General features: G+C 30.8%; 1 protein-coding gene and 1 pseudogene across 1 annotated transcript; both read left to right on the forward strand.

Annotated features, from left to right (window-relative positions):
- Positions 1-5,926: 5,926 nt before the first annotated feature.
- On the forward strand, positions 5,927-8,731 carry LOC107218428 (annotated as a pseudogene).
- Positions 8,732-10,749: 2,018 nt separating this feature from the next.
- Positions 10,750-12,018, forward strand: LOC124293951 (vicilin-like seed storage protein At2g18540). The gene has a single exon (XM_046737026.1). The coding sequence runs from the start codon at positions 10,750-10,752 to the stop codon at positions 12,016-12,018; it is 1,269 nt and encodes a 422-aa protein (XP_046592982.1).
- Positions 12,019-12,245: the final 227 nt, after the last annotated feature.

The raw sequence follows: 12,245 nt of genomic DNA on the forward strand, positions 1-12,245 counted from the left end.
TATATAATAATATACATAAATGTATATATTATAATTTTGAATTTACTTCTAAGAAGAAATGAACTTTTTGAAGAAAAAATTTTGTTTTCGATAATTCAATTCATTGAAAATAAATATAATCATTGAAAAGATCCTGTTAGTTTTTTAATTATTTACTCGCATATTATTTGAAATAAAAATATTATTTATCAGGAAAAACAATCAATTTCAATCAACTATTTCCTTTTTTTATTGGATTATTTGACTCGATTATCTCCACTTATATTCAATTAAATCAAGGTATAATATATATATAAATAAATGTATTCATATTTAGTTATAATAATGTATAATGAACAAATATATATATATATATATATATTATGATTTTCAATTTACTTTTAGAAAAAGAGAAATTTGAAAAAAAAAAAATATTTTTACAATAATTCAATTCAGTAAAAATAAATATAATTATTCAAAAAATCCTACGTATTCTTTAATTATTCGCTCGCATATTGATTGAAATGAAAATTTTATTTATTAGGACAAACAATTTATTTCAATCAACTATTTCCTTCTTTTATTAATTCATTTGACTTGATTATCTTCACTTATATTCAATTATATTGATGTATAATATATATATGAATAAATGTATTATATTTAATTATATTAATGTATAAAATTCAAATATATACATATATATATATATATATATATATATATATATATATATATTATGATTTTTAATTTACTTTTAAAGAAAGAGAAATTTGAAAAAAAAAAATTTTTTTACAGTAATTAAATTTATTAAAAATAAATATAATGATTCAAAAAAGTCTCAGTATTTTTTATTTATTTGCTCACATATTAATTGAAATATAAATATTATCAGTTGAGAAAAATGATTCAGCGTAATCAATTATTTCCTCATTTCAATCAATTATTTAACTCAATCACCTCCATTTATATTTAATTATATCAATGTATAATATACATATGTATACATATATACATGTATAATAATATACATATATATATATATATATATATATATATATATATATTATAATTTCAAATTTACTTTTGAAAAAAAAGAAATTTTTCAAAGAAAAATTTTTTTAACAATAATGAAATCCATTAAAAATAAATATAGTTATTCAGAAGATCCTAAATATTTTTAATTATTTGCTCACATATTAATAGAACTAAAAATATTATTCATTAAGAAAAATAATTTATTTAATCAATTATTTCCTTTTTTTATTAAATTATTTGACAAGATTACCTTCATCTATATTCAATTATATGAATGTATAATATATATATATAAATGAATGTATTTATATTCAATTATATTAATGTATAATATTTAAATATACGAGTACACATATATGGGCTATTCCGCGTCAACCGGATCAATCATCTGTCAGATATTTTTTTAATTTGGCATGTGGATTGTGTAGGGGGAGTTAGATTTTTGTGCCAAAGCGCGAATCTCATAACGCAAAATTCGATTTTTTATTAACAATAACAAATTAGACTCCCATTTTTTTCAAAAATTCATAACTTCGGCAAAAAATTAGATACAATATTTTTTTTTTTTCCAAATTACGCGGAAAGCTCCATAGAATTCAAAAAAAAATACGAAATGTTAAAAAAAAGTTGTTATCAATTGTTTATTTAACAATTAATTTTTCAAAGATTTTTAAAACAGTGACTGACAACATCAAAAAATTTTTTTTAATTTCTGACATGTTCCTTGAACTGTACTACAATCTGTGAATTAATTCCAGAGGGGCGTTTTTCTTCGTTTTTGAGTAAAAAATCATTAAAGGTGTCGATGCGCATGAAATTGCGGCGCGCCGAGTCTCTACGTAACGGCGGGCGGCCGGTTGTCGTCCACCGCTACCCCGCGGTGGCGTCGCAGCGTTATTTTAGAGTCATTTTCACGATGTAGGACATGATTGAAGAATCTGAAAAAAATACTGTACCTTCACAAGGCCTGCTCAAAGCGATAAGTGAAGTTTCAAGAATGTGTTTTTCACCGTTTTTTTATTACAGAGATTCAAAATAACGGTTACACACCATGAGAGTGCACATAAATGATAATAATTACATAACTTGCTATTTATTTTAAAATAAAAACACATTCTTGAAACTTCACTTATCGCTTTGAGCAGGCCTTGTGAAGGTACAGTATTTTTTTCAGATTCTTCAATCATGTCCTACATCGTGAAAATGACTAAAATAACGCTGCGACGCCACCGCGGTGTAGCGGTGGACGGCAACCGGCCGCCCGCCATTACGTAGAGACTCGGCGCGCCGCAATTTCATGCGCATCGACACCGTTATGATTTTTTACTTGAAAACGAAGAAAAACACCCCTCTGGAATCAATTCACAGATTGTAGTACAGTTCAAGGAACATGTCAGAATTTTAAAAAAAATTTTTGATGGTGTCAATCACTGTTTTAAAAATCTTTGAAAAATTAATTGTTAAATAAACAATTGATAACAACTTTTTTTTTAACATTTCGTATTTTTTTTTTGAATTCTATGGAGCTTTCCGCGTAATTTGGAAAAAAAAAATATTGTATCTAATTTTTTGCCGAAGTTATGAATTTTTGAAAAAAATGGGAGTCTAATTTGTTATTGTTAATAAAAAATCGACTTTTGCATCATGAGATTCGCGCTTCGGCATAAAAATCTAACTCCCTCTACACAATCCACATGCCAAATTAAAAAAATATCTGAGAGATGACTGATCCGGTTGACGCGGAATAGCCCATATATATATATATATATATATATATATTATAATGTTTAATTTACTTTTAAATAAAGAGAAATTTGAAAAAAAAATTTTCCTTACATTAATTGAATTCATTAAAAATAAATGTAATTATTAAAAAACTCCTATGTAGTTTTCAATTATTGGCTCAAATTCAAAGATGGAGGAGCTGCTATATCTGAAGAACATAATAAAAATCATCATAAACATATTCTAGGCATATAATTTATTGAACCTTTATTAATAAATAATCTTCGACTTCTCAAACGCTCATAAATAATATTTACTAAACAAAATAAACCTGAAGAACATAAACCATGAGAAATTATTAATAAATAAGAACCATAAATTCCTCATCTTATTAAAGTTAATAAACCAGATAATATTATTAATATGAGCAATTGAATAATAAGCAATTAAAGATTTTAAATCAACTTGAAATATTCTAATTAAACTAATATAAATTCCTCCTATTATTCTCAAAACAATTAAATGAACATTTAAAAAAATCCCCATATTAATTAAATATAAATAAACTCGCAATAAACCATACCCCCCTAACTTCAATATAATAGCAGCTAAAACCATTGAACCACAAACAAGAGCTTCTACATGAGCTTTAGGCAACCATAAATGTATAAAAAAAATAGGTAACTTTACTAAAAAAGCAAAAATTAAAAATAAAAATAAATAAAAAGAATAAACTTGAAATAAATTTTCTACAGAAAAAATATGATTCAAATTTTTAAATTTAAAAAATAAATAAATAATTCTTAATAATAAAGGTAAAGAAGCAAATAAAGTGTAAAATAATAAATGAATACCTGCTTGAACCCGATCCAATTGATTACCTCATCCTAAAATTGAACAAAAAGTAGGAATCAAACTACATTCAAAAAAAAGATAAAATAAAAACAAATTATTTACAGTAAATGTCAAAAATAAAAATAAAATTGCAAAAAATATTAATAAAATAAAATATTTCAAATAAATCTTTAATTCATAAATAAAATAACTTGACATAATTATTAATGCTCCAATTCATAAAGTTAATAAAACTAACCCAAACGATAAATTATCACACCCCAAAAAAATATTTATGCTCTCAAATTCAAATCTATAATTTCCAGAAAATATAAAAAGAATTTATAAAAAAAAAAAATTAAACTGAAAAAATCAAAAATTATCCTTAGAAACTATAATTAAAAGTAATAAATAAAAATAAAACTTTATCATTAAAAAATATTTAAAACTTGAAAATAATCATTACCATGTGATCGAATTATATAAATCAAAATAGATAAGCCCAAAACCCAATCACAAACTCTAAAAATTAAAAAAATTATAATAAAATACATCTCTAATATATACATATTGAAAAATAAAATTAATATTGAATATAATATTGAAATAATAAATTCAATTCTTAATAAAACTATCAATAAATGAAACCGATTTAATCTTAAACTTAAAAATCTAATTAAAAATACAAAATAAACTGAATAACAAAAATCTATTAAAATAATAAATTATATATATACATTACTATATATATATATATAATACTATATATATATATATTACTATACTACTATATATATATTACTATAAATTATATATATATTGTAACCAATATTTTGAGGGTAAGAACGATATAACGATAATTGGTTACCCTACGGCGCAGTCGCTAACCTAAATAATTAGATAGAGAGAGATACTAAGGGAGAAAGATACGATTGTTGGGCGCCAGACGCACATGCGTCAAAAATAGATAATTAGGGAAAAAGACAAAGATAAAGGTAAAGGTAATAGATAAAGGTAAGGTCAGGTTCTACGACGGTTTTGCACAGTTCGCTCAGAGAGACAAGATAATGGTAGAGGGGCGGAGTCGAATCCAATAGATAAAATAAGAAACAGGTGAAGCAGGAATAATATCAAATATATTAAACAAGAAGCGATAAGTTTACTGACAAGCAAGTAGCTGAAGAGTTTGCGATACAAGTACGATATATGCGATAATTAACAATAGTTACAGCCAGAGAAAGGTTAAGCGAGAGAGTTAACAATTAACGGAACGTTTTCCGAATAAGCGGGAAATATGCGCAAGCTCGCGATACTAAAAGGTAATGATTAACACGGTTTTATGATAGATAGGCAGAACAGAAAAAGATATACTGTACTTAAATTAAGCGGTAAGCAAATAAATCATAAAATCAGAGAAGCAATTATAAACACATGCGAAATACAATAATTGTAATAGTTATCACATTACCAGAATGATCAGAAATAGGCAGACAGGGAATTATGAAATACAAGGTAAATTCAAGCGACAGGTCAAATAGAAAATCAGCATAAAATATAGAGAATAAAAGATAATACGTAGTCTATAGTTTGCGGTAAGTGCGAGAGAAAGATAGATAATATTCGGTACGATAAAAGGCAATTCAAGATAAGACAAACAATATTCAAGATAATTAATAGGCAACGTACGGCAAACCAAATAGACTACGGACAACTACGATCAGCGATATAAGCGAAGAAAATAGTGAAAAAGATGTTATGCGATACGGCACAATACTCCAATGTCAAATGAACGACGAACGGGACCGCGCAGCGATATAAGATCGCTCCCGCGGTACTCTCACTAAGATACGATAATCAACGATAATAGGTAAAGAGACAGATAGAAACTAATCAGAGAAGATATAACAAAATAGCAATGCTCAATAGCTAAGATAAAAATTTATCCTTCAACGGAACGCGCTGCTAGACAGCGATATTAGATATTCAAATATTCTAAAAGAGAAAGATAATAAGATAAACAATAGTCACTACAATGCGTAAGTAATAGTCAACTAGTCGCGAAGTTACTTGCAATAAGACAGAGAGAGGGACAAGATAAGAGATAAGAGAGAATAAGGTACGAGCCCAGGTGGCTCAAGCAGACCAACTGCAAGATAAAGAGAAAAGATACGAGCCCAATTGGCTCAAGCAGACCAACTGCAAGGTAAAGAGAGAAAGAGATAAAGGTAAAGGTACGATATATTGCAAGTAATCTCGTGGCTTCACAAAATAGAAAAGGAACCTCACTTACGTAAAAGAAGATCTAACAGGTGCGAGAGAATGCGATACGATAGCGGTAATCAAAGCGATAATGGGAACACTGGTACAATTAACAAAAGCTGAAGGTCGGATTAATAAAGGCGCTATCAACGAAACTGGAAGTCGAGTTACAAAAAGGCACGTCTGCTATGATTGATAACTGAACGTAGAGTGACGAGATGAGCGATGATCCTGATTTTCGTCGAGCTGCTGTCACGTGATTCTTCCTCAAATTTGCGGTATTTTAATTGGACCAGCAGGTCGCGTGGCCTGGTCCACGGGTAGGCGGCGATAATCCCTCGCCGCTTGTTTTTCTTTTCCCTCGACGACAGGTATCGAGGTATCGGGACGTCGGAAGGTGGTTAGAGATGTTTTCCTTCAGCTATGCGGTATCGTTGGTGAGAGGGGGGGGGGGGTCGTACTGCTCATGTGTTGCGATATTGAGGTGTGCGGCAATATTACGTCACCGGTCCTTTGGACTTGCGATCGACTGTAACTCACTCCTTGCTTTACTGGTACTCCCCGTTGTAGCTATTTCGTCGGCGCTGCATCCCGGCCCTCGCTCATTGAAGCCCTCATGCCGGAACGATCTGGTGGTGATGGCCCTCAACCCGGATCCCCACACTAGATCCACCAGATCCACGTGGTCAGCATATCATTAGCCTATTCCACGCCGCAGTCCTTCGATAAGACGGTTCGTGAAGAGAAAACCGTCTTCTATTGGATAGTCAACGACTTAGTAGATGTTAGGGTCGGTTCAGCTCCAGGCTGATAAGTATCGTCGACGGGAGGCTTCGTTGTGTTTTTGACGCACAGCCCTGTACGCCGCCTGACGATGCATCCGAGCGGTAGAAGCATTCGTTCGTGGTTCGGCTCCTGGCCGATAAGTCTCAAATAGTTGGAGGTGCTGTTTGTGCATCACGCACGACCCTGTTCGACAACTAGATAGGCATCCATCGGGAGTGGTTTCAGCGGTATTCGTTCGTCTGTAGTCGGTGGTGTTGATGTTGAGCTGGTACGTGACCCCTGTCAGGCAGTGTCCTGGTATCTTGACGTGAAGGTCTCGCGGATGGTTCTCGAAGAGCATTACAGGATTAGAAAATAGCATACAATTAGCTTAGTAAAGAGAAATCAACTTAAAGATAATTAGTCGTTCATTTTTGGAGTATTGGCCTCAGACGTGCTTTTGTTATTTTTAGCGATATCTGCACCTAGGGGAATGCGATAATTAAATAAAGTGACGGGGTACGAAATACCACGTCACAATATATATAATAAGTATATATATTAATTTCAAAAAAAAGAAAAAAAATTCTTATCATTAATCTCCAAAATTAATATTTTAATAAACTATTTTTTGAAATTTTAATATTAAATATAAGTTTTGACGGTTTATTAAAAATATTGATTTTGTAAATCAGAGAAAAAAATTTTTTTTAAAACTAATTAATATAAATTTATTTAAATTAATTCATTATAAAAATTTTAATACTATTTATATTAATCAACACTATAATAATATATTCAACAAAAACTCCATTTACAATAGGATTAATCTTACTAATCCAAACATCTTTAATTTCTGTAACATCAGGAATGTTAAATATAAGATTTTGATACTCATATATAATTTTTTCAGTTTTTTTAAGAAGATTATCAATTATTTTTATTTATGTATCAAGATTAATCTCAACTGTAAAATTTCTTTTTAACAAATGAATAATAATAAATATTATCATAATTGTTTTAATATTTATATTAATAATTAATTATAATAAAATAAACTTTATATTTGAAGATACAATAAAATTCCCTTATATTGAACTAAATAAAAGTATATTAATTAAAATATCATTAAATAAATTATTTAATAAACCATATTTCATTATTTCATTTATAATAATAAACTATTTATTTATTACACTAATTATTGTTCTAAAAATTTCTAATATCAGTTTAGGACCTTTACGAAAAACTTTCTAATGTTACCTTTACGTTTAAAAAATAGTTTATTAAAAATTATAAATAGATCTTTAGTAGATTTACCAACACCATCGAATATTAATTCAATATGAAATTTTGGTTCATTGTTAGGATTATGTTTAGTAACCCAACTAATTACAGGTATTTTTTTAGCTATACATTATACACCTAATATTCAAATAGCATTTAATAGAATTATTCATATTTACCGAGATATTAATAATGGTTGAATAATCAAAAATTTACATGCAAATGGTGCTTCTATATTTTTCATCTGTATATATTTACATATCGGACGCAGAATATTTTTTGGATCATTCAACTTTAAACCAACTTGAATGACAGGAACAATAATGTTATTATTAACTATAGCAGCTGCATTTTTAGGATACGTCTTACCTTGAGGGCAAATATCTTTTTGAGGAGCCACTGTAATCACAAACCTCCTTTCAGCTATTCCGTATTTAGGAGAATTCTTAGTACAATGATTATGAGGAAGATTTTCTATTAATAATGCTACACTAACACGATATTTTACTCTTCATTTTATTATTCCTTTCATTATTATTATAATAACAATTATTCATTTAATATTTCTCCATTGTACAGGATCAAGAAATCCTTTAGGAACTAATAGTGATATTGACAAAATACCATTTCAACCATACTTTTCATTAAAAGACATTGTAGGATTTATTTTAATATACTTTATTTTAATTTATATTATTTTAATAAATCCCAATATATTAGGAGACCCAGACAATTTTGCCCCTGCTAATCCTATAACTACCCCACCTCATATTAAACCTGAATGATATTTTTTATTTGCATATGCAATCCTACGATCTATCCCTAATAAATTAGGAGGAGTAATTCTTCTTTTAATATCTATTTGAGTCTTATTAATTATACCTTTTTATAAAATAATAAATTTTAAAGGATTAAATTTTTATCCATTCAGACAATTTCTATTTTGAATATTTATTAGAATTGTATTAATACTAACACGAAGTGGAATAAGACCTGTAGAGAATCCATTTATTATTGTTAGACAAATTTTAACATTAGTGTACTTCTTTTATTTTTTAATATATCCTATATTAACAAAAATATGAGACTATTTATTAAATTATATTAACCCTACAAATCAATGAACTTGAATAAGTTTATGTCTTGAAAACATAATATAAAAGTTTTAAATCTTTTATTGATTTAAACTTAAATAATTAAATTTTTAATATAATTTATAATAAAAAACAATAAAATATAAATTTCAAACCCATAAATAAAATTAAATAATTTAATGAAACAGGTAAAATTTTTTTACAAATTTCTCTTTTTTTGAAAGTAAATTAAACATTATAATATATATATATATATATATATATATATATATATATATATATATATATATATATATATATATATATATATATATATATATATACATATATATTATACATTAATATAATTAAATAGAAAATACATTTTTTATACACATATATATATTACACAATAATATAATTGAATACAAATGGAGGTAATTAAGTTAAATAATTCAATAAAATGAGAAAATAATTAATTTAAATAAATTATTTTTCTTAAATTGAAGAATAATTTATTTTCAAAAATTAAAAATATGAAATTAAATAAATAATCATTTATCTATCTGTATGTTTTCTTCAAACCTTATAATAAGTTCTAACCCATTGTATAAATGTTTCAAATTACAGTTCCGAAAGTAAATTAAATGGCATTTTCTTGATGAATAATATTTTTATTTTAATCAATATGTGAGCAAATAATTAAAGAATATATAGAATTTTTTCAATAATTTTATTTATTTTTAATGAATTGAATTATTGTGAGAAACAATTTTTTGTTTTCAAATTTCTCTTTTTTTGAAAGTAAATTAACGATTATAATATCTTAATATATATGAATCTCGTGTCACAATGTTTGTCCTCAATGGACTCCTAAACCACTTAACCGATTATAATAAAATACGCACACCATGTGCAGTTCGATCCAACTTGAGAGATATGATAGTTTAAATCTAAAATTATAGTCGCAATTTTAATTTATTGCTAATTATTTGTCTGTTATTATTTGACAGTCGCAATTATCTGTTAACTCCAAATGATTCTAACAAATGTCGATACCTTTCGACTGGGTTTAGTAAGTAATCAATAGATGGCGCTGCTATGGTAAATCTACGAACGTGTCATATAAGCTACATTTTAACAGCATAATTACCACGTGTTGTTGACGCTATAAAATTAATTAAATTTATTTTGTAGTGAACGAAATACCGTACAATTCAATTCTTTCCACTTTTTAAATTTTTGGTGTGAGCATAGCCGGCCACGTGTTACTTAGACTGAAGTGCATTCATATTATAATGAAGATAATACAGTGAAATTAATCCTGTTTTTTACTTATTTGTGCTTCATTGATCAAAACTTTATAATTTAACTAGCAGCCCATCCCGGCTTCGCACGGGCATATAATAATATTAAGTAATAATATAAATGTTGACTTCCGTTTCCGTTCTGAATGTGAGTGACAGGTGTGCGAAAGAGTCCGAGAGAAAAGGAGAGAATTTAGCAGGATAGCAAAGGTGAGGAGAAAAGGAAATAGGGCAGAGAAGGAGCGGGGAAGACATAGACGGGCGGTCGGGTGAAGGGAATAGGGAGGCAGGGATAGAAGGGAAGGGCGGGGGAAAAAGAAAGAAGGGGGAGAGTTTTGAGGTTAGGCAGAAAGAGCAGGCGGACGGCAACGATTCGGATAAGATAGGAATAGGCAGTGACACCTAGGGAGTAAGAAGGGGGATAGAGTAGACAGGTAGGCGGCGGATAGATAAGGTAGGGAGCGGTGAAGGAGAGAAATAGTATGAGCAACGCGGGTGGCCAAAAAGAAGGGGCGAACAGGGAAGAGGAGGAGAAAAAGAAAGGTAGGCCGGGGGCAGTTGCAGCGTTAGGGAGGGATAGGAGGCATAGCCTGGGATCGTCGGCGACGGTGCTAGACTTATGGAAGAGAAAGCGGGAGGAGGAAGGGGAAAAAGGGGAGGAAGAGGCAGACGAGTTGCAGGAAAGAGAAAGAGTATTTGGGAAAAGTAGGAAAGTGCACCGATCGCCGGAGGGTAAGACAGGGGAGGAAGGGAAGGTAGAGGGAGGGGGTATACAAGATATGTTAAGGTTGATTAGGGAAGAGCTAAAGATAGGTCTAGAGGAGGTCAAAGGGCAGGGAAGGGGGATCAGGGAAGAAGTGGAAAAGATTAAAGGCGAAATGGCTAGAAGGGAAGAGCAGTGGGAAGTAGAGAGGGGGGAGATGAAGGAAATGATAAGGGATCTAGGGAAAAGACTAGAAGAGGTAGAAGAGCGGAGAGGGGGTGAGATGGAAAGGGTAAAGGAGAGGCTGATAGAATTAGAAAAGAAGAGCGCAGAAGGAGGGGGAGAAAGGCAGGTACAGGGAAATGCGGAAGTGGCGCAGGTAACAATAAATAGATTAAAAGAGAGGGAGTGGGCCATAGAGAGGAAAGAAAGGGAAGAAAGAAGGGGAAATATAGTATTGAGAGGAGCGAGACTTGAGAAGGGAAGAGAAAAGGAAGAGTTGAAAAAGATTTTGCAGCTGATAGGGGTAGAGGTTGAGGTAAAGGATATGTGGGAGGTAGGCGCGAAAAAGGGGGGAGAAAAGGGTATATGGATAGCAAGACTAGGAAATAGGGAGCAAAAGAGGCAGGTAATGGGAAGAAAAAGCCTACTCAAAGGGAGGGAGGAGAGAATAGACGAGGATCTCACCTGGGCAGAGAGAAGAATGAAATGGAAGTTGAGGGAGATAGCAGCTATTGAGGAGAGAAGGGGAAACAGAGTAAGAATAGGGTATGCAAAGATCTGGATAGAAGGGAAAATGTGGAAGTGGGATGAGATAGGAGAAGTGCTTAGGGATGGTACAGGGAGAGCGAGGGAAGGGGGGCAAAGGGAGGGGAGGGAAGGGGGGCAAAGGGAGGGGAGGGGAAAAGTGGGGGAAAGCGATAGGGAAAGGTCAGCAAGCGAGGAAAGACAAGAGGGAAGTACAGAAGCACAGGGAAGGGTACGTAGGGAAAGGCAGTCGGGGGAATGGGTAGTGGGGGGGGACAGAGGCAGGTGGGGAGGGAAATAAGGAGGAGAGAGAGGGGAGTAGGCGAGACAGAAAGGGAGGGGTGGAAAGTAGCTTTTTGGAATGTGGCGGGGCTCGCGAGAAAGGATGAAGATTTCTGGAGGGGGCTAGGGGAGTGGGATGTAATATTTCTAATGGAGACATGGATAGAAAAGAAGGGGTGGGAAAGGATTAGAAATAAGTTGCCAGTAGGGTATAAATGGGAAGTGCAGTATGCGGTTCGAAAAAAT

The sequence above is a fragment of the Neodiprion lecontei genome, chromosome 4 (assembly GCF_021901455.1).
Source record: "Neodiprion lecontei isolate iyNeoLeco1 chromosome 4, iyNeoLeco1.1, whole genome shotgun sequence".
In the NCBI taxonomy this organism is placed as follows: domain Eukaryota; kingdom Metazoa; phylum Arthropoda; class Insecta; order Hymenoptera; family Diprionidae; genus Neodiprion; species Neodiprion lecontei.

Bases quoted from the DNA above. Each gene is read 5' to 3' on its own strand.
- LOC124293951 (XM_046737026.1), top strand. From the start codon at position 10,750: ATGAGCAACGCGGGTGGCCAAAAAGAAGGGGCGAACAGGGAAGAGGAG.